Source organism: Melopsittacus undulatus, chromosome 5, assembly GCF_012275295.1.
Source record: "Melopsittacus undulatus isolate bMelUnd1 chromosome 5, bMelUnd1.mat.Z, whole genome shotgun sequence".
In the NCBI taxonomy this organism is placed as follows: Eukaryota; Metazoa; Chordata; class Aves; order Psittaciformes; family Psittaculidae; genus Melopsittacus; species Melopsittacus undulatus.
The window spans coordinates 5860994-5883534 of NC_047531.1; the positions used below are offsets into that span (position 1 = coordinate 5860994).

At 50.6% G+C, this 22541-nt stretch overlaps 2 protein-coding genes across 5 annotated transcripts in view; one reads left to right on the forward strand and one right to left on the reverse strand.

Moving 5' to 3' along the window:
• TASOR2 (transcription activation suppressor family member 2) overlaps positions 1 to 1904 on the forward strand; it is a 41781-nt gene extending 39877 nt beyond the window's left edge. For 3 of the 4 annotated variants that reach the window (XM_034063018.1, XM_034063019.1, XM_034063021.1), the window contains 2 exons: positions 407 to 521; positions 1263 to 1904. In XM_034063018.1, the coding sequence (XP_033918909.1) occupies positions 407 to 521; positions 1263 to 1266 (119 nt within the window). In that variant the 3' untranslated portion in view covers positions 1267 to 1904. Of the gene's footprint in view, positions 1 to 406; positions 526 to 1262 lie in introns of those variants that run through there. The other variant, XM_034063020.1, reaches the window with a different exon arrangement.
• Positions 1905 to 3162: 1258 nt separating this feature from the next.
• Positions 3163 to 22307, reverse strand: GDI2 (GDP dissociation inhibitor 2). The gene is made up of 11 exons (XM_034062861.1): positions 22119 to 22307; positions 13017 to 13124; positions 12040 to 12139; positions 10501 to 10635; positions 8568 to 8766; positions 7809 to 7940; positions 6823 to 6922; positions 5554 to 5725; positions 4616 to 4760; positions 4347 to 4401; positions 3163 to 4167 (listed from the first exon to the last, which is right to left on the reverse strand). The coding sequence occupies exons 1-11, from the start codon at positions 22161 to 22163 to the stop codon at positions 4012 to 4014; spliced, it is 1347 nt and encodes a 448-aa protein (XP_033918752.1). The 5' UTR covers positions 22164 to 22307; the 3' UTR covers positions 3163 to 4011.
• Positions 22308 to 22541: the final 234 nt, after the last annotated feature.

The following is a 22541-nucleotide window of genomic DNA, read 5'->3' on the forward strand; positions in this document are numbered from 1 at the left end:
CCATGAAACTTAACATTGCTTAAAACTGGTTCTAAAGGTTTATATATTCCATTTTGTGGTTTTGTGCCCCCCTTGTCTCGGGTGGGAGCTGATTCATTGCAAGTCAGTGCAGTAAAAGGCAAAAGGAACAGATTTGGTGTGAAGATCTGCTAAATTCATAGCATCCCAGAGGTTTGGGTTGGAAGGGACCTTAAAGCTCCTCCAGTTCCAACCCCTGCCACAGGCAGGGACACCTTCCACTAGAGCAGCTGCTCCAAGCCCCTGTGTCCAACCTGGCCTTGAACACTGCCAGGGATGGGGCAGCCACAGCTTCTCTGGGCACCCTGTGCCAGCGCCTCAGCACCCTCACAGGGAACAGTTTGAATTGTTGCTTGTTTGAATTACAGAGTTGTTCCTTCCTTTGCAGAAACACCTGATGTCAGCAGGGAGGTCCTTGAAAGCAAAGGAATCCTCGTGGCTGATGTCAACACTTTCCTTGGGAAGGTGCAGAAAGTGGCTGCTCCATTTAGAAGAAGCTATTGGTAAGGAGAGGACTTGGGATCAACCCCATAGAATAAACCGGGTTGGAAAAGCCCTTTAAGCTCATCCAGCCCAACCATTCCCAGCCCTGCCAAGGCCACCCCTAACCCATGGCACTGAGGCCTCGTCTCCACGCTGTGTGAACACTTGCAGGGACGGTGCCTGTAGCCCTGCCCTGGGCAGCCTGTTCCAATGCCTGAGCACCCTGTGGGGCAGGAATTGTTCCTCAGCTCCATCTAAAGCTGCCCTGGTGCAGCTTGAGGCCGTTTCCTCTTGTCCCATCCCTTGTTCCTTGGGAGCAGAGCCCAGCCCCTCCTGGCTCCATCCTCCTGGCAGGCACTTGTAGGGAGCCATCAGGTCCCCCCTGAGCCTTCTCTTCTCCATCTGAACCCCCCAGGTCCCTCAGCCGTTCCCCATCTCTCTTGTGCTCCAGGCCCTGCACCAGCTCCATTGCCCTTCTCTGGCCCCACTCCAGCCCTTCAAGGTCTCTTGTAGTGAGGGGCCCAGAACTCCCCCAGAGTGCCTGGAGCAGCTCCTGGGATGACAAGCAGGAAGCTGGGATCCAGGGTGCTGGCTCCGCTGACACTCAGGGCCATTCCCAAAGCCACACAGTTGGGAAGGACCTGTGCTCAGCAGTGGGAAGCACACAGGCACTCACCATGGGGAGGCCCTGCAAGAGGTTGTCACTACCTGGAGCAAGGAGAGGAGCAGAGGAATAACCTTTCCCATGTTCTCTGTTGTAGGTGATGAAGGAAAGCCAGTTTGAGCATCCTGGTACTCTGCAGGACACCACCATCCCAGCAGGTTCCAGGTGCTGTCCACAGGAGCTGTGTGCAGAGAGGTGGTAGGAGGGTTTGGCTCCAGTTCTGTATATAGGAATTATTTAAAGGTGGCTGATGCAAATCCTGCCAGGGGTTTACTCCGTGTTCATCATGTTGCCTGTAGGCCAGAGGTCACTTTACCATTATCCAGAGTTAAGTTATTGCAGTGTTCTCAAGTGATTTGTGCAGCTGATGGGAAGAAAGAGGAGTAAATGAAACAAAAAGCTGTTTACTTGAAGGTCAGGAGATACTCAAAAGTCCTCAGTTGTATTTACATTTCCACACGGTTGTTGCTGTTAACACATGTTAGGAAGTGGGGTGGGGGTGCAGGTATCTGCTCTACACTACAGTTCAACTCCCTGTTGTCTCTTGGTACCATTTCCAGACCATGGAAGTCTTCTAAAATAGCCAGACACCAGGATGTGGGAACAAACCTCTTATTTATGGTAGCTCACACCCACCCCATGCAGATGTCACATTGAAGACTTTTGTATGATTCCCAGCCTCGGGGGGCAGAGGACAGGGGCGTCCTCTTGTTTCTAATAAAAGTGTTCAAGAACATCATGTACAGGATGAGCTTATGTGTAAAGGTGGAGTAACAAAACCTAAACCTGACATCTCAGCCACTGCTGTTCCCTGGAGAGGGGCTCCTCAGCTCCCAGTCTCTCCCATCAGCAGGGAGGAGGCCCTGGCTCACAGTGGGAATACTCACAGAGAGCATTCCCAGCTCACACATGGAGCAGGAATTGGTTTTGGTCTGTGTTACCCCTCAGCTTTGAAGCCAAGACAGGAAGGAAAGAGTGAGGAAGACTGTTGGAGCCAAGGAGTGGTGTGTTCCTGGGGACTTGGGATTGCATGATCAGCACTGTCCTTCCCTGGAGATGGGGACCAAGAGGCAGCAGAATAACTGGGATACAGCAAAGAGTGTTCATGGAAGCGTTTAGGGGAAAGAGCTCAGTGTCCATGTCTTGCCTTTGGAAAGACTCAAGTGTGTTGCCATTCAGCGCTGAAGAGGAAGCACAAGGTGAGGAAGAACTTCCCCAGCCACCACAACACACGTCACTCTGGCAGTGCCGGCACCATGGGGCTTCCAGTGGCTTCATAGGGAAAGGTGGTTCCTGGAACTGGGACGAGGAAAGGGAAGTGCTGAAAGCCCCTGAGCCCCTGGGTGGGAGGGAAAGGGCAGCCACAGTCAGGTTTAGCACAGCTTCGTGCAGGAGATGTGGTGGAGACCCAGTTCCTTCTTCTTCAGTTCCAAGAACAGTGCAGCTCTGGCTGCAGGAAAGGATGAACCCATCCCCAGTGACCCTGCCTGCCTCAGCACAGGCATTGAGAGCAGAAGAAGGTCCTGCCAAGGAATCTCTTCATTATTCCTGGCACTTGGCATGGCTGTGGATGAAGGAGCCCAGCTCCTTGTACCCCATCTGCCCAACAGCAGGATTGGGTCAAGATCCCAGCAAGGGGCGCACTAAGGTTCACTCCAACGGGGAGTATTCTCAGTCAGAGAGATCTTGATGCCCTGTAGAGGATCCATAAGAGCAGGAATTGTCATGACTGATTCAAGCAAGTGCCATTCTGGATGCTGGCACTAGAGGGGCCTGTAGGGAGGAGGCAGAGTTGAATCAACTGAGTTTGACTCAGCAACAGGCCTTGTGCTGCAGAAGCAGCCTCTGGAGCAGCCTAACCGAGGAAGCCTGAGCCTGGTTTCCAGTAGGAACCACTCCACACACTACTCCCCTTTCAACTGGCAGGCAGAGAGATCCAAAGGGATCTCAGAAAGGAGGTGCTGCTCGTGCAAGTGAATCAGACCAGAGGCCAGGACTGGTTTCCAGAATTTGGCTTTACTTGGCAGTACAGAAATCATTTGGAGCCTTCAGGAGCCACGAGGAGCAGAGGCTCTGTCATACCAATACCGCAGCGCCGTTTGGTCCAGCCCAGAAGCCCCCAGGCTACAGAAAATACTCCCACATCTTGCCTGCTCTGTCATTTGTTCTCTCATTTTTATTAAGATTAAAACACAAAGGAGCCTTAGGCACAGCTGTGTCCCAACCGATGTAAACAGTTTTAGAAGCTTAAAGTGGAGGGTTAAGTTCTGTGCCCAGAACTAAGCCAACATTTGCTGCTACAATAGATGTGGGCTTTGTCCATAATACAACTTGCCACAGAGTTAGATCGATGGGAGAAAGACTTGTTTAGGGATGCTGTCCACAATGATGGAGTGCTCAGTTTCTATTTTCCTTGATAATCAGGTTTGAGTGACACTTGTCACATCTACTAGCTCACCAGAAGCACATAGTTGTGAAGGATGGCTACGAATGATTAAAAAGACATGGTAAGACACAGCTGTCAATGAGTTATCTCCAATCTGCACCAACGTCTACGTCTGCAAAGAGAAACCCACCAAACCCAAGGTTCAGTTTGCCTTTGCTTACCCAGGTTAGTCATTAAATCAGTGAGTAATTTGCCAGATTCTGGACAGCAGCCCTACTAGAATGAAATAATTAACACATCCAAAAAAGGGGAACATCATTACCAGTGCAGTACTCTTCAATCTCTCAGAGATGGGATTACAAAAGCAGGCCTTACAATATTGAGTTTCATACAGTGTTCATTAAGTTCTTTATATATTCAGATGAGCCGGTTTGAACTTCTCCTCCTGCAGGGATCCTCATTACTGCTGCTCCTCCTCCCCGTAGATGTCGTTCTTCTTGCGTTTCATCTCTTCAAAATCAAACTCTGATCCCATCATCCTCTTATAAATATCTTTGATGTCGTCGCACGTCGTCTCAAAGTGAGTGGTGGCGTCGTAGGTGCGAGAGATGAAGATCTGGGAAGGGAAGCAGCAGTTTAGTGTGGAGTCTCCAACCTCCCCACCTCATAGAGTTCATAGAATCACAGAATGGTCTGGGTTGGAAAGGATCTTACCCAGTTCCAATCCTCTGCCACTGGCAGGGATGACTCACACTAGACCATGTTGCCCAAGGCCTCTGTCCAACCAGCACTCACCTGGCTTTCAGTTCCCAAGTCAGTCGGTGCAAACAGGTCACTGATGCTGACAAACCTGGAAGGAGAAGAGCGAGCTTCAGAATGGTTGTAGAGCATCAGCATGGGTGCAAGGCTGCATCAATTCAAGGGCATGGCTACACCCAGTGTGTAACTATTTGAGGTGCAGAAGGAATTCAAACACCTCCTCCCAGCCAAATGGCCTTCAGGTCCCTTCCACCTTCATGCCTTAAGCAAAAGGGTGAGAAAGGAGAGGCTGCTCAGGGCCTTACTTCTGCTCAATGGGCTCCAAGAGGTCCAAGGCCGGCTTGATTTCCTTCTCTGGGTCCGCGGTTTCCACAGTGGTGCTGGCAATGGCAATGTACTTCCCCTGCGCCGCCACGTTGTGTGCAGATGAGATCATGCAGACGTAGATATCTGGGGAACCCACCACAGGGACAGGTTGGGACGTGCAAGGGAAGCCAACAGCTCAGGTCAGGGCTCCAACCCCCCTGCCACATACCAAAAGCCTCCTGCAGCTTGCACTCACACTTCTCTTCCTGCTCCCCCAACACTTTGAACCTCCATGTCTCCTTGCCATGCAGTCCTATGTGCTGTGGCCTGGGTACAAGCAGCCCTTACATCTCCAGAACTCCAGCTTCCCAGCTCCTCAACGCCACCAGGATCGCCCCCAGCAGCCAGACACCTCCTGTACAAGTGTGAGGAAGCATTTCCCCTCCTCACCCCCCTCCCAGGACACCCCTGTGCTCCTCACCGACTTCTCCTGGGGTTGGGGCACTTCCTTCTGTGGGTTCCTCAAACAATTTTCCAACCACAGAATCACAGAGTGGTTTGTGTTGGAAAGGATCTTAAGATTACCCAGGTCCAACCTCGGTAATCCACTAGATTAGGTTGTTCCAAGCCCGTGTCCAACCTGGCCTTGAACACTGCACCAGGGATGGGGCAGCCACAGTGCCCAAAGTAGTGGTAAATGCTCCCCAGCTTCTCACAGCTAAACTAAAGTATGGTGTAGCCTCACTGGGACCTACAGGATTTCTGGACATGGACATGTTGCCATGGGAGCAGTAGTAAAAGTGCTTTCCCATTGGATTCACACCTCACCAGACCACCAGAGCACGTGTTTGGTGCAAGGAGATCTAACACCCACTCTGGCTCAACCCAAGCAGGACCAGACATGCACATGCCCCAGTGTTCCCTGCTCCCCACACACCTGATTTCCGGTTGACCTGGTTCTGTGGAATGATGATCTGGCACGAGTTGGCATCGTTCGTGTTCTTGATGGGGTGGCTCAGGATGCAGATTACCCGGATCACTTGGCCCACCTTCGTGACGCGGTCCGAGACATAGCTGGGGTCACAGATGAGCTGTTTGCAGCGAGCAACCTGCAGGGACACATGGACCTTGAGCCACCACCACATAGAGGAGTGCATACAGAGGTGAGGAACTGGTGGATTTGGGGAATACAGAGAGAGATTTGAGGTGGCTGATCCTGCATCAGGTTCTTATTTCATTGCCATCAGCATGCTTCAACTCGGGCAATCCAAATCTTAGCTCATTACACTTAATGTGATCAATCACATCTTACCCTCAACAGGCAGTGCACCGTTAAGTTCTAATCACTACAGAGTCACATAATGAGTTGGGTTGGAAGGGACCTTAAAGCTCCTCCAGTTCCAACCCCTGCCACAGGCAGGGACCCCTTTCACTGGAGCAGCTGCTCCAAGCCCCTGTGTCCAACCTGGCCTTGAACACTGCCAGGGATGGGGCAGCCACAGCTTCTCTGGACAACCTAAGAAGTCCAGTTCATCCAGTCCAGAACCATAACCTGCTGTTGTCAAGGCTGAACCCAACAGGTAGGAATTAACCAGTTCACATTAGAATCCACTTTTACAGTAACAGCTTTAATATTTGACCTACCGGAAGCCTCCAGGCCACCTGCACTTGGCCACATCACTCTATAGAGTGGATTATCACCTCCACAGCTACCCAGGACACGTCATCCCTTACCCAAAAGGGACATGTTACCCTACCAGCCAATGCTAAACTCCTGCAAAGTTTCCCACTCTAATTGGGAGCACATTTATAGCTCCCAAGCACTAGTTTTACATTGCCAGGTCAAGAAGCAGCAGAGAGACTATGTGCCAACTAATACTTAATGTCAAGGGCAGAGCTAGTTCCAGATCCACTTTAGACACAAGCAACAGCTCCTTTGCGGACTGATTTATTCAGAAGACAACCTTTGCCAGGCCATGGACACTTCATTCCAATTCCTAGAGCAAGAATACTGTACTGTCCTCACCATGAAAATACCAGCATATCTTAAGGGAGTTGGCACAGGGAAAACCAGCACCAGCCAGGGAAACGTGGTCCTGGAGCTCTGATAATGGGTTTTCTACTGCACTGATTCAGTGACCAACAGCCTCAGTTCTGAAGGAAGATGTGGGGTGGGGAGTAAGGAAAGAAGTGGAATGTTCCATACCTCCCCTTCAGACTTCACCCCAACCACTTTGCCATTCTCTATCACAATCTCTTCAATGGGCTTGTTCAGCATGTAGGTGCCTCCATAAATAGCGCTTAGCCTGCAAGAGAAAACCCTTGTCAGCATGTCCCACAGGGGTGTGATTGGATTGTAACAGCCCTTCAGCCCCTTATTTCTATTCCACTTGGATAAACCCCACATTAGACCTAAACCTCTTCAAAAGATGATGCCTAAACATCTACACAGCAGATGTTGTGTGCTCCTCTTTCTGCAGGCATCAGCTGCAATTACATCCAACTAGAAGGACGCTGTGTGGTACAACCCAGATGGTCCTATAGCATAAGAGCTGCAGCCTACACCACGTCAGCAAATCTGACTTCTTGGACAGACAAGATGCTGCAAACAGCAGCGCTGGGCAAACACAGAATCACAGAATGCCACAGCTTCTCTGGGCACCCTGTGCCAGCGCCTCAGCACCCTCACAGGGAACAGCTTCTGCCTAAGAGCTCAGCTCAATCTCCCCTCTCTTGGGCAGGTTCAAGCCATTCCCCTTGGCCTGTCCCTACAGGCCCTTGTCCCAAGCCCCTCTCCAGCTTTCCTGCAGCCCCTTTAGGCACTGGAGCTGCTCTCAGGTCTCCCCTTCAGGAGCCTTCTCTTGTCCAGGCTGCCCCAGCCCAGCTCTCTCAGCCTGGCTCCAGAGCAGAGCTGCTCCAGCCCTCGCAGCATCTCCATGGCCTCCTCTGCGCTCGCTCCAACAGCTCCACGTCCCTCTTGTGCTGCTGCCCCAGAACTACCACAACTAACAGGGATCACAGTATAAATAAGCCCAGAAAGAAGCAATCATCTCACATGGAGGAATCACTTGTTAAGACAGAGAACCACAAATGACCACAGTATTTTTATGTCACAGCATGCTCTGGAAGCTTAGCACCAACTCCATACATTCCAGTTTGAGGAAATGCTGGGATTCAAACCCAAGTTCTCACCTTGCAAATCCCTGAGGCAGCTCTCCAAGGCCATACAGGGGATAAAGGTAGGGGCTTTTGCCGTATCTAGCCAGGGACTCGCTGTAGAGCTTAATCCTGTTGATTGTTTCTTGGCATGGTTGATCTAGATAGCTGGAGAGAGCAGTTATGTGATTCACAACATTTCACAAACCAAGACTTGCATCAGGATACACTCCGAGAGCAAAACATCCACTTCCCATGCAGTTTCCTTCCCCACTCTCCAGCTGCTCCAGTATTTTCCTGGCAGTTCCCTTTCAGAAGCACTCAGTGTCACAAGGGGGTTTATTCATAAAGGAGCAGCTTCAGTAACCCCAGGAACTCACAAAGTTTAACCATCCCATTAGCAGAGGAGCCCGTATGTTAAGATCAATGCAGCACCTAGGGACAGACACACTACCCCTGACTCCCAAAGCCCAGCACACACCTGATTTGGGGAAACAACTGAACCATAGAATGGCTTGTGTTAGAAGGGAGCTTAAAGCTCCTCCAGCTCCAACCCCTGCCACAGGCAGGGACCCCTTCCACTGGAGCAGCTGCTCCAAGCCCCTGTGTCCAACCTGGCCTTGAACACTGCCAGGGATGGGGCAGCCACAGCTTCTCTGGGCACCCTGTGCCAGTGCCTCAGCACCCTCACAGGGAACAGCTTCTGCCTAAGAGCTCAGCTCAGTCTCCCCTCGGGCAGGTTCAAGCCATTCACCTTGGCCTGTCCCTACAGGCCCTTATGAAGCCCACACTTACTCGTCAGTCCTGTAGAGTGCAAGGGCATGGCCTGTGAAGTCTATGACATCCTGCCCCAGGTCAAACTTCTTGTACACATCACGCATTGTGGTCTTCTTGGGATCGACGCCCTCAAAGGTTCGGGGATCGTTCTCATCAAAGCTGGCCACATAAACGAGGAACTTCCTGAACCGGCGCTTCTCAAACAAGCCCATCAGGCCTAAAAACAAGGAATTCTGTGAGAACTCACCTAGCTACTAACAGCTTTTCCATCACCGCAGGTATCAGAAGCAGTGAGGAGTCCTGAGTGCTTCAAGCAGCACTTGGGAATATGCAGCTTGGCCCTGAGGTCTAAGCAGGGTGCTCTGTTTAGCAGGAGACCCCAACACCTGCTATGTGAAGTCCTTACAACCAGCTGTCCTGGTGTATTGGACTTAAGGAAGTGGTTAAAGGCATGGCTAAAGTCTGGGCTTCTATATTACTTCCTGCTGGTGGAAAGCCTGGAGAGCAGTTTACACATGGCCTTTATTGAGGAGAGACCCATGTTTGGTATCTACCAGACTTAGCATCAGCAAAGTGTGGTGATCAAAGCTCTCCTGAAGCCTGGCCAAGGAACTAGCAAGTGCTGAGAGGGCCAAAACTTCAAACATGAGATTGGACGAGGCACCATTAGTTTTCTAACCAATTGGAGAAGCAGGACTGGGCTTGCCAAAATATGATGGCAGAGACAATACCAAAGGCCCCTCCTACTTGTGCCAGTGTAAGTCTCAGAATCCCTTTAGGAGACAGCAACATGGGCAAAGTGAAGGAATAACCTCTTATTTCACAACAAACAGAAGTATCTGCTATGAGGAAGGATCCAATGTACAGACAAGCCACATCCAGGGAGCCTTACGTGCGGCAGTCACTTTATCATGAGACTCTCCAGAGGTTGCTGAATACATCCTGTATCTGAAGCTAATGGACTGCCCTCTGCCAGCTCCTGATGTACTTCATAGAATCCCAGACTGGTTTGTGTTGGAAGTGAGCTTAAAGCTCCTCCAGCTCCAACCCCTGCCACAGGCAGGGACACCTTCCACTGGAGCAGCTGCTCCAAGCCCCTGTGTCCAACCTGGCCTTGAACACTGCCAGGGATGGGGCAGCCACAGCTTCTCTGGGCACCCTGTGCCAGCGCCTCAGCAGCCTCACAGGGAACAGCTTCTGCCTTATCTCCAATCTGAACTTCCCCTGTTTCAGTCTGATCCCATCACCCCTTGTCCTGTCACTACAGTCCCTGATGAAGAGTCCCTCTCCAGCAACCTTGTAGCCCCCTTCAGACACTGGAAGCTGCTCTGAGGTCTCCACAAAGCTTCTCTTCTCCAGGCTCAACAGCCCCAATGTTCTCAGCATGTTTCTTTGGCACTTTGCTGCACTACTGTGATCAGTAGTTTTGTCTGAGGATTAAAATTTAAGCAGGTAAGAAACCAGATTTGAGCTCAGTGCCTTGTTTCAGAATTAAGTCACTCTAATGTGGCCATGGACAAACATCTCTCACACACCCAATTCCATCCATCAAGGACCCAACATTAAATATTTAGGCAGAGCTGGGAGCATAAGCCCCAGATGCAACCTCTTGAGGAAGTAAAACACTGCCGAATTCCCACTGAAGGAGTGGTACAACAGGCAGCTTGACCAGCTCCATTGGAAAGCTCTAAAACTCAAAACTCGCATTTTCCTTTGAAAGCCCAAAACTCACATCACAGGTGGTGGTTGAAGTTAAATGAGATGCAGGAGAATCCTAAGCTAAGCACAGCTTGTTACTCACATGGAGTCTACACACAGCACCACGTGAGGAGCATCAAGCTCTTTCATACATGAGCACAGACTGCTGAGCTGTGGGTGGCAGGGACCTGTCTTGCCTTTGTTTAAGAGACAGTAGCTTCAGGAGGAAGCAGAGTAAGGTGCATCTACTCACTGGATGCCAAGGCTTCTGCCTCAGTGGAAGGGACTTTGTAGATCTTGCCTCCCTTGTAGACGAAGCTCCCCTCAATCACCTTGAAGTCCAAGTAGCGAGTAACTTCTGTGTAGAGCAGCATCTTTACCAACTGACCTGGAAAGGAAGTTTGGCACATGTCAACCTGCTGGTCTAGAGCCAGAAGCCAAGAGGACAGGGCTTCCCATAAGGCAGACAGTTCTTCCAACACAACAAACCCTTCAATGCCAGCACCAAATTCAACCCACACAGCTCTTACACCTTTGTGTAACATACATGTTGTGGTAGATACTAGTGCATTCTGTGGCAGCTTTAAGGTTTTCTTACAATTAACAGCTTCCTTGTCACTCCTGTGGTTTCCATCTGTCCTTGAAGTAAAAGCCACCCTCTGCAGCACATTAATCTGCTGCAGTACACTGCTGCTCTTTGGAGTTTATTCACACTCAACACAACAAACAAGGTTGTGTATTCTGGACCACAGCAGCTCCTTGTCCTCACTATCCAGATCTAGCATAACATGTCCAGCCAACTGACCACCAATTAGCCCCTGGCTTGCACACAGCAAGAGGCAACACAGGCCCCAGCACCCATGCCCACATCCCCAGAGGGAAACTGTCTCTTACAAATTGGTTTGGGTAGGAAAGGACCTTGAAGTTCCTCCAGTTCCAACCCCTGCCATGGGCAGGGACACTTTCCACTGGAGCAGCTGTTCCAAGCCCCTGTGTCCAACCTGCCCTTGAACACTGCCAGGGATGGGGCAGCCACAGCTTCTCTGGGCAGCCTGTGCCAGCGCCTCAGCACCCTCACAGGGAACAGCTTCTTCATAAGGTCTCATTTAAATTAAATGCACCGCAATGCCTGTGCAAACTCAAAATAAGCTGAGAGTAACCAAACCTTGACTAAGTTTTCCAACATGATCGGCACTACACAATACATCCATCTCCTTGTCCATCAGGGACAAGGGATTCCAGCAGCAAGTGGCTGGAATATGGCAAAGGGAGTTGCCCCTGAACTTGCTGGCATTGATAACCTGCAGTGGATTTGGTCTAGAAGACCTGTCCCAGTAGTGGAAGACACAGATCACAGAATGAGGATTTGTAGCATCAGTAAGGGATGACAGGGTCTGCAAGCCATAAAATGGGAACAAAGGGAGTAATATTCACCATGGAATCAACCATTTTTTCCTAAGCCATGGAAGAACAATGATATTCATGGCATTAACTGGCTAGAAATGCAAACATGTTAGGAGGGAACACTGGGAAACATTCAAACCTTCCAGATTGCTGCACACTCCAAGCTGGAGCAGTCTTCCCAATTGGAAGATTAACAGCCAAAAGGAATCACAGAGCAGAAGCATTGGTGCTTCCAGGCACGCAGATGAGCTCAAGTGAGCTTTCCACATGATGAATGCTCCAACAAGTTCATGAAGAGATAGTTGAAGGGTTGTTTCTGTGACTGCAGCACTGAACACTCAGACAGGCTAAGCCTGGGAAGCAGATTTGGGAGCTCAGTATCACTTACCATTAGCCATTAGGAATTTAGGAATGAGGTCCACGTTCCAGTCTCTTCCTCGCCCCATAGATTCTGGTGGAGTTCCTGGCAGATTAAACCTTTTGTAGAGCTTTGGAGAGAATACAAACATTATTACAGCAGAGGAAATGTCTATGGGTGGAATTGCTCCCACACATGCACACACTTTCCACCCCCATGTCTTCTCAGCTGAACATAAGCTCTTCACAGCAAGTTTTTGGCCAGCATTTGAGCTCCAATTTGCTTTTTGATGCAACACACACAATGCGCACCCAGTGAACTGCTGCAGTAAGAAATGGGCAGCATTATTCTGCTTATCCAGTCTTTCTTCCTCCAAGGATTAAAGCTTGGGAATTTATAACCTGCTGAACCAAAAGACTGTTGAACATTAAGGTAATCTAATCAAAATGCCTGTTTCAGGAGAGGGCAGGCTCCTCCGTCCATTTATATCATATTCCCAATATATTTAACCCATGAAGCAGGAAGGAGAGCGGGGGTCTCCTGACATCTGACAGCCACAGCACCAGTTTTAGGGGTACAGGATCACAGGGTGCAAGCAATAACCAAACAAGGTGGTGCATATCCAGCTGGAAGTGCTCACAGAGCAAGGGCAGACTGGAATATCACAGCACAAGGAGCACAGAGAGTTTCTCAGTCCGACATTTGGTGGCAGGATCAATTCACCTGGAGAGTTTAAACATCAAAGAGGTTTAACATGTAGCTGTCAGGCATTATAACTGAAGGATCACTCAAGTGCTTGAATCTGGGAATGCCAGAAAACAAGTGCTGTCTACCAAGTTTAAACAGAGTGAGGGAGAAACCAGTGTGTAAGTGTCATAAAACATTCCAACTCAAAGGAAACCCTTAAGAGTAATGGCTTTGCATCCACCCCTAGGATAGCTGGACATAAAGGCCCCTTTGTGTGCCTCTGGGGAAGACACAATAGGGGGGTCAGCCTCAGTACTTACATCCTCCAGGGGTGTAATGGATGCGCTTTCGCCTCCATAGTAGGAGTTCCGATCCATGTGAAGGACTTTCTTTCCATTCACTGACATGATTCCAGAGAGGATGCATTCCTAAGGAGAGAGGAAAGAATGAAAGGGATGTGTTAGTTGTGTTGGAGCCTCGTTCCCCATTTCCTAAGGATGCTTGTTCAGACAACCTGCTGCATGTCTGGATTTGAAGGTCCCTGCACAGCCCTTGGAAAACAAACACAGCAGTTGCCTCACTGCAGAATTAAGAGGTGCTGAAAGAGTTGTCTGAGACAGATTAACCCCTTTATGAGGTTTGCTGCCTGCTCTGGGAACAACCAACCATGTAATTGCTGCAATACACAACCAACCCCTATTAGGACTCCCCTGAGGAAATTTCTAGGAAACTCATGTATTTGGGAGTGCATAGGAGTATCTGCACTCCTAAACCCCCAGCTACAGTTTAAGAATGTCATAGAGAGGCAGCACCTTCATTTACGGGTGACAGCAGGAGCATGAAATGTTACCTGGACTACAGTAAATCTCCTCAAAACCTCAATTGTTGGTATTTGCCACACTAGGACATGCAAAAGAATCAACAGCTACTATTAGAGGGTAGAGGTAGTATCAAGACTAAATGAAGCCATTTGGAAGCTTTATCATCTCAGCAGACACTTTGCTGTCCTCATTAGGTACCCACTGAGATGAATAATACAGAGATTACTCTGAGCAGCAGACCAGAGTCTAAATGCAAGACCGAGGCTGAGACTAACCACAGAGGGATGCACCTTGTAGCTTGCAAAACCAGTTCAGGACCTGCATGGCTAAATCCACATTAAAGCACAACTTCACAACTAACCCGGTCACCAGCTCTGGCATTCCCAAGCCAAAGAGCTTAACAAATACTTGACTACTTGTGTGCTTGGCACTGCTTATCGAGGAGGTTTTAATGATCTTCCTGTACCTCAACTCTATCCAACAGCAGAATTACATGGGCAACTGAGCTCTCATTGCCCATCAACATTATCTGACTTGTATGTCCCAGCCATATCTTGTGTTACCATTCATTCAGGTCTAAAACCCAGCATCCAAAGCCGAGAGATGCCACCACTGAAAGTCTGCTTGCCCACAAGTAGAGGAGCCATTCATTCATCCATGAGAACCAGCACACTCATCCTCCTGGCAGAGATGTGCATCTCTGTGAGATCCTTCATGTTTACTCCACATGTATTTTGCCTTGTGGAGTGCTTAGGACTCTCCTTGTGTGTCACTTCCCCCTTGCAACATGTATGAGCTGTATTTCAAACTACATTACAACATGGGGATGGGTGAGTGCACTCAGTGAAACCACAGCTAGAACACAAGGGGTCTCCCACCACGTGTTCACATGACTTACAAATCCCAACTCTAGGAATTCCTCCATCTACAGATATTTTCTATAATCATCTTCAACTTCACCAGCCAAGGAGTAACCCATGGTTAAAGGCAGCTTTCAGGAGGGGTTAGTTAGTTCTGAAGAGTCTTAGCGTGGTAGGTGCATGGATGGTCTGTTGGATCACTGGTGTGAGGGTTCACTGGTGTTGAACTTCCAATGGTAACAGGCAAATCTTCTGTGCTGGGAGAGCAAGATGGTGGCCAGCCCGTGACCCACGAGGATGTCACCATAATTCAGCCAAGACATCAAAGAGCAAAGCCTGAACTGTATGGCTAGTGTACAGGAAGAATGGGATGGTTCAAGTTTATCCCTGAAGTCGTGGGTGATCTCAAACATGGTGCCCACAAGGCTTCATGGTCATCATGTGGATTATGAGCAGGTAACCACAGAGCTTCCCACAAAGTCTCTCCATCATCCATCATCTGCCCATTCCAGCCCATACCATACTCCACAGACCTGAGAGCTTTCGTATCATAGAATCACAGCCTGGTTTGTGTTGGAAGGGAGCTTAAAGCTCCTCCAGTTCCAACCCCTGCCACAGGCAGGGACCCCTTCCACTGGAGCAGCTGCTCCAAGCCCCTGTGTCCAACCTGGCCTTGAACACTGCCAGGGATGGGGCAGCCACAGCTTCTCTGGGCACCCTGTGCCAGCACCTCAGCACCCTCACAGGGAACAGCTTCTGCCTAAGAGCTCAGCTCAGTCTCCCCTGTTCTGGCAGGTTCAAGCCATTCCCCTTGGCCTGTCCCTACAGGCCCTTGTCCCAAGCCCCTCTCCAGCTTTCCTGCAGCCCCTTTAGGCACTGGAGCTGCTCTGGGGTCTCCCCTTCAGGAGCCTTCTCTTGTCCAGGCTGCCCCAGCCCAGCTCTCTCAGCCTGGCTCCAGAGCAGAGCTGCTCCAGCCCTCGCAGCATCTCCATGGCCTCCTCTGCACTCGCTCCAACAGTTCCACGTCCCTCTTGTGCTGCTGCCCCAGAGCTGGATCAGGGCTGCAGGGGGGGTCTCCCCAGAGCACAGCAGAGGGGCAGGATCCCCTCCCTGAGCTGCTGCTCACGCTCTGAGGGTGCAGCCCAGCACATGGGGGGTTCTGGGCTCAAGCACTCACTGAAGCTGAGTCATGGGGAGCTTCTCATCAACCAACACCCCCAAGTCCTTCTCCTCAGGGCTCCTCCATCCAGCCTGTGTTTGTGCTTGGAACTGCCTACAAGGCCCCTCCCCTCTGGTTTTAGACAGGCAGAAGCAAGACACAGCTGCACCAAACCCTGGGTTAAGACAGTACTCAAGCACCATGAGCCCCGCAACACTGAGGAACTGCACAAGCCAAAGTGCAGGTGGTTTTTAAGGTGCCAGTGAATACGTTAATGATTTACCACATGCAACGTGGGGCTGATACACTAAGTGCATCACCACTGGCCAGAGTGATTTCCCTGGTTAAGCCAAATTCAGAGCTCTACCTGATCTGTTTTGACTCTCTTTTACCCTACCCTGATCTTTTATCCCCCGTGGAACATCTTCCGAAGCCTCTGCCACATGGTGCTACAAGACTGAAAGTGTCCATGCTGGAGCTGAGCCATGAGGAAGCCAACCAGGTCTTGAAAACAAAGTGAGTATCAAATGGGGGAATGAACTTACAGCATAAGCTGCAGAAACTACATTCTTCGGTCCAGATGTCAGCTGATTTCCTTTCTCTGTTTAAGGAGACTTCAAAGTATTTCTTGCTCTATCTTTCAGCATAGCACACCCATCACTTCCCAGTGAGAGAGTATCCCTTCAACAGGCTGCCCACCCAAACTGCCAGCAGAAGATATAAGATATCTTAAGTACCTTTTCAATCATATTTCATACACATTAACCACCAATATGGGTGCTGAGGTGAAGGAATTATGACACTATTTTATCGAAGTCTCATTTAACATATTCATAGTATCACTCAGGGTCCTGCAGAGCCTTGAAGCGTTGAAATCCTGTCCAGGCCTTCACTGTTGTTTCCCTTCATGGCCAATGAGGCAAAGGCATGATCATAAAACACGAGAGACACAATAGATTTATCCTCCCAGCTCAGCAATCCCTTTTGATGGCTGCACTGCCTGACTGCTGGTTAGACCCATCCACTGGTGCACTAGTCTGTGTACAGGAACCTCTTGATATGTCATTGTGTCATTTGGGTCAGGAAGCGAGGAAAACAAACAGCCTGTAGTGACAAGGGAAGGGCTGGAAGCATTTTAAGCTGTAGATCAAAAAAGGGGAAGCATCAGAGCTCAAATCTTTGGCTTTCTGACTGTATTAGGAACATAGGCACCATGCAAAGAGGTGCAGACAGCAGAGAGGGTACCAAGATAAAGGGAGGAAAGCTCCAGGTATCCATCTGGGGCCAAACACAATCCCTGTGCAAATTCCAGTCACACTGTGTTACTATAATCCAGTGCTTCAGCCAGTCCAAGTTACGATGAGCTCTCCCTTTGTGTTGCTGAATGAATGACAGAGCAAGTCCTGCAGCAACTGATGGCGTCTGCAGCACTGCTCGGCTGCTTCAAATGGCTGGAGAGCACAGAGCCAGAGAGCAACGTGCATCAGACACAGCACATCCAATGCAAATCCATGGAAGAAAACGGGAATAAGGTGTAACTTCAAGGTATTCGTGTTCCTATGCTTGCTGGAGACCATCAGCTCTTCCCTCACTTGAACAAACTGATTGCCTTCCAGAATTGTGGGAAGCAAGTAGATCTCCATGGATTTTCTCCAAGTAGGGCGGCAGTTCAGAAAGGTTCAGACAGACCAAGGGGGACCTGAGCCAGAGTCAGTCTTTCTAATGGTGCTGAGAGGAGGATCCTGCACAGAACATTCATCAGAGCCCCTTCATCTTTAAGAACATGTTCTGGCTCACCTTCTTAGAAAGGCCATGCTGTGGCAAGCAAGAAGTTACACCAGCTCCTTACCCTCACCCAGGCTATTCCACCTCTGGCTTGGTGCTGGTTACATCTACTGTGCCAGACTGGCAAACAAGACCTAAAGCTCTGCTTAGCCATACAAAGTGCAAAAGCAATTTACTCACTGCACTTGAGCAATCCCCACAGCTACAAGGGGATGATGCAAGGGACAGTGATACTCTGCTTGGTTCCTGCAGTCACTCTGACGTTCTTTATTTAGGCTCTTGAAGCCATGAGGCCTGTGCCTGTATGATTAAATCTATCTTGAAACAAAGAGTTTGGCTAGGCTGCTCCTACAGAAAGTGAATCTGTATCTTTGAGATGGATTGATACAGCTTTAATGTGGGGAGGCAGCTGGCAGGTAAGAAGCTTAGTTCAGCACACTGGTGCCTGTGACGAGTAAAAACCCAGCAGGAACATGGTGTCCATCTACTGGGGTTAAAGAGGACAGTTTAATTATGCCCAACATTCATGTCAAATAACCCACATCACACAAAGCAGGTAACTAATGCCTGACAGAGGGCACAGACCACTTTGAGACCAAAGAGGTGTAAACTAAGGTGAACTGAAGAGACAAGGCTGAAAATAAGCCCTTGAGGTGTTTTCCAGCTTGTATCACCACATTAGATTAAAAATGAGTTTGTGCTGTAGGTCTGGAGAAAGATGCTGCCTAACATGCAATGCAGGGGACACACAGCAAGCCTAAGCCAAGGATCTTAAAGCTATTAAGACATTAGCAACTTTGAGAAACCATTGCAACCAGCACCTCCAGGATATGGTAGCTGGAAGGCTGATCAGCTCTCATGCTACAGCACCCAGACCCACCAGTGCTTCAAAAAAGCTTGCCCTGGAGTCAGCACACGCTGCTCAATGCACAGAGGGATGGGGAAGAATGCAGCACTCATGGATAATACCTAATGTAAGTTTGAGGATGTTGTACCAGCAAGAATTTGGGATTCTGGAGCTCCTGGAGCCAGGCTGAGAGAGCTGAGATAGATCAGCCTGGAGAACAGAAGAATCTTTAAGGGGAGACCTGAGAGCAGCTTCCAGTGTCTGAAGGTGGCTACAAGGTTGCTGGAGAGGGGCTTTGGACAAGGGCCTGTACGGACAGGCCAACGGGAATGGCTTGAACCTGCCCTAGGGGAGACTGAGCTGAGCTCTTAGGCAGAAGCTCTTCCCTGTGAGGGTGCTGAGGCACTGGCACAGGGTGCCCAGAGAAGCTGTGGCTGCCCCATCCCTGGCAGTGTTCAAGGCCAGGTTGGACAAAGGGGCTTGGAGCAGCTGCTCCAGTGGAAGGGGTCCCTGCCCATGGCAAGAGTTGGAGCTGGAGGAGCTTTAAGACCTTCCAACTCAAACCAGTCTGGGATTCTATGATTCTGTAAGAAATGCTCTGGGACTGTTTTCCCCCTCCTGCAAAGACATCTCTTTACCAGCCTGGCACTGCAGTGGAGCCTCCAATTTGCATATGTAAGAAAACCTTAAATATATTGAGCGCTGGAAATCCCAGTCCTAAAGCTGCCTTAGCTCTTCATCACTGGTTCAAAAAGAGATTAACACCTGAAATATTCCCTTCAGAAGTGGAACTTAAGCACTCTTGTGCAGTGGCCTCACAGACCCAACCAGAACCATGACTGCATCAGATGCATTTGTGGTTCTTTACAAAGGCTCCAATGCTTTATTTTTAGTCTTTAATCCAACAACTGAACTTCTGCTTTGGAAAGAGAAAGACAAAACCCCTCTGGATCAGCAGCCACTCACTGCCTCTCCCAAATGGTCTGGATTACAGGTATTTTATGGGCTTTGTATAAGTCCTAGTGATGGCTACTAGGAGAAATCAATCTGTAACACTCATGGGACAAGACACAAGATGGTTATGACCCAACAGGTAGCCTGGCAGAGAGGCAGAGCACTGGAATATCTGGCTAATGGGACCCCCATTTCATCTCCTTTTGCTCAGGTGGCATCGAGATTGCTATCTGAGGTGGAAGAGGAGACACAAACTCATTGAGTAGATGGGATTCCATCAGTACAGTCCAATTTGCAAGGGCTAGCTTTAAGGAAAGGGTGGGTGAAAACATCACCATAAGTTTCATGACAGCTCAAGGCTCTTTGAAATGGAAAGAAACAACTGGATATGTTTACACAGCGTGTTTTCCAGCTCCTTTTCCTCAGGAAACCCAAGTGCCAGCACTGGTACCAGAGCTGGAGGAGCAACCTTTGAGCTTCCAGTTGGACACCTCATCTGACTACATCTTGCAGCCCAGCCTGAACCAGGTTCTGCTCTGAAACTACAAGCCAGCTACCGTGACTGAGCCAACACCGTGCACTTTAGGACTGACAATGTCCTGCCTCCACCAGGGCCTCTGGTTTCCATTCACTCAGTTTTCCACATGAGCTGCTCACGTTAAGATGAAGTCGATCCTGTTCTAATTGGTATTTCAGAGGTAAAGCCTGTACATTAGAAGCAGAATAAGCCTTCTGCCAGCTCTCAGGCTCTGGAGTTTGGTCAGCACACCTTCAAATCCAGCCATAATTCATTCCTTTTAACTCCACTGCTGATCATTAGCATGAGCTTGTCTTAAAAGTGATTTCACAAGAGGCCTTTTGTCAACTTTACATTGGCATTTGTCAGTTTGAGATTAAGCACGGTGCTTACCAACTTGATACCACAGCTCACTCTAAAGCATAAATTAACATTTTAATGGAGCTCAGACCTATTGGAGGCCCCTTCACCAGCAGCTCATTATTTCAGCCTCCCCACAACTCCATTTCCCTGCTTTGCTGAGCCAGAGACAGGTTTTAGGACAGACTGCAGCTTTCCCTATCAAAGGGAAGAAGCTTTTGTCTCAGAAGTCATTCCTGCAACCTCAAAGGAAGAGAAGGAATGAAAGCAACCAGGAAAGTTGGGTCTACCCTATGGCAGGAGCTGGGGAGTCGCTTCCACACTCTGCACATTTCCTTTGTGCCACATCCTGCATTTGGTACCATTACTCCCATGCTCAAATCAGGGGGGTGATAAACCAGATCTGCCTCAAAGCAGATGGGCCCCGAGTCCTGTGTCAGCAGCCACGATGCCTTCACCACTGTGGCACAGCCCTGTCAATCACAGCACCAAAGCCACAGCAGGAAGAAAATGTATTTCTATTTACCATTACAAGGGGAAGTGGGGGAAATCCCTTACAGCAAACCCCAAAGATATCTCTTTGTCTAGCCACCTCTTCCCATTAAGAAGGGGGAAACAAAAGCAGGAAAGGCTATTTAACAGCGAGGAAAACCTCCTCTCCACCATATTGGATTTTCTTCCTCCCTCCTTCAAACAATGCCTCTGCTTTGTAACCTGCAATCCATCCTCCAGCCCTCACTAAACCCACACAACGTAAGCTAGAGGTGGCTCCAGTAATCCGCTCGGTCCAAAGGAAGGAACCAGAAGCAACCCCCGAGCAAGCCTCCCAGATCATTAGCACTGCCATATTTTCCCACCCTCAACAGCCTGCAGCACGGGCTGCATCCTCCACAATAGGACAAAGCTCCACCATAGCTCATCCCCCCCTCCCTCCGCCGCACCCCCGAGTGCCATCATCAGCTGTCAGCTTTCCTCAGGGATGACCGAAATGAAGGGAGGGTTTTTTGGGAAGGAGGGTCGGGGGGATGGGTAGAAAAAGGGGGAGATCAGACATATCTGACAGGCGTGCAAAGCTCGCCCGCCTCCCATCCCCCTCCTGCTGCAGTCAGGGCTGGATGGAGAGCCGAAGGCTGCAAAGGCGGAGCGGGGATGGGGCGGAGAGGGAGGGAGGGGGGGGGGGGGGGATAAAAACCAGGTCTGCCTCCACCCTTAAGCCGGGCTAGGCAGCGGGGAGGGCACGGCTTGATGGACCTCCGGGCACCTCTGGGTATGGGGGGGATTAAATCATTATAATAAACATTAAATGAATGATAAAAAGCGGGCAATAAATCACTGTTGGCGTTTTATTGTCCGCCGTCCCCCGCCCTCCCTCCGCTCAACAACTGCATTTCCTGGGGCCTCCCACCAGCAGCGCCGCGGACCGGGGCCTCCAGGGAAATGGGGGGGGGGAGGTGCTCATCCAAACATATTATAATACATGTATTATAATAGGGGGTCTATTATAATCATAGCAGAACCCAGCCCCGTTAGGGATGGGGGAAAGGACCCAGGTGGGTGAGCGGGGGGGGGCAGGTATGAAAGGGATTCAAGGCGGGGGGAGAGGGGGAATACGTGATTAGTGATGAGGGGTGCGCTGATAATTAGATGAGAGATGCGGAAAAGGACCCAAATGTTAAGGGGGGACACCAGCAGAACCCAGGCACCTCAGGGTAATAGCCTGGGGGGAGGGATAAGGAACCCATGCACTGCAGAGGGGATTGGGGGGGCTACGATGGTGACAGGTGAAGAAAACACCCTAAGGTCGGAGCGGGAGCTGGGGCGGGGGGGAATGAATCAAGCGAGGGATTAAGAAGGGAACAAGGACTCGGGTGTCCGAAAGTGGGGGGGGGGGGGGGTCTCAGGACCCGGGGCTGAGGTGAAGGGGCGGGGATGAGGGGGGGGGGATAATGATATAGATGGGGAAAAGGACACAGACTCCCGAGGATGAGCACCGGGGTGCGCGATGGGGCACACACAGACAGGACCCGGGAGGGGTGTGGGGTGGGGGGACGGGGCGGGTCAGGGCGGCGGCCGCCCGCTGCAGGCCCGAGGCCCAGGGCGGGCAGCGGCTCCTCCTCACCGTGAGGCCGGTGCCCAGCACGATCACGTCGTATTCCTCATTCATGGCGGCGCTGGGGGGGGAAGAAGGGAAGAGCGGGGTACGGGGGGCAGCGTCCCTCGGGACTGTCTCCGCCGGCCGGAGCTGAGGCGAGCCGGGCGCTGGAGCGGCAGAAAATGGAGCCGCCGCCGTGAGGAGACCGCGCCGGGAGGGGGCGGAGCCGCGCCGCGCCCCCGGGCCTGTCAATCACCGCCCTCCGCCGCTCCCCATTGGCTACTCCGCGCCCGTCGTCAAGGGGCGGGCTCTGAGCCTTGACGACGGCGCTGCCACCGTGGTGGGGGCGCGACGCGCATGCGCTGAGCGGCTGTCACTCCCGTCTTTACCCCCTCCCGCCTGTCCCGGCGGGTTGTGCAGCGCGGAGCAGTGAATGGGATGGGACTGGAG

Bases quoted from the DNA above. Each gene is read 5' to 3' on its own strand.
- GDI2 (XM_034062861.1), bottom strand. From the start codon at position 22,163: ATGAATGAGGAATACGACGTGATCGTGCTGGGCACCGGCCTCACG. The intron at 13,125-22,118 runs GTGAGGAGGAGC...CTCTCTCCTTAG, and splicing joins TGCTGGGCACCGGCCTCACG to GAATGCATCCTCTCTGGAAT. The intron at 12,140-13,016 runs GTAAGTACTGAG...TTCTCTCCAAAG, and splicing joins CCATTACACCCCTGGAGGAT to CTCTACAAAAGGTTTAATCT.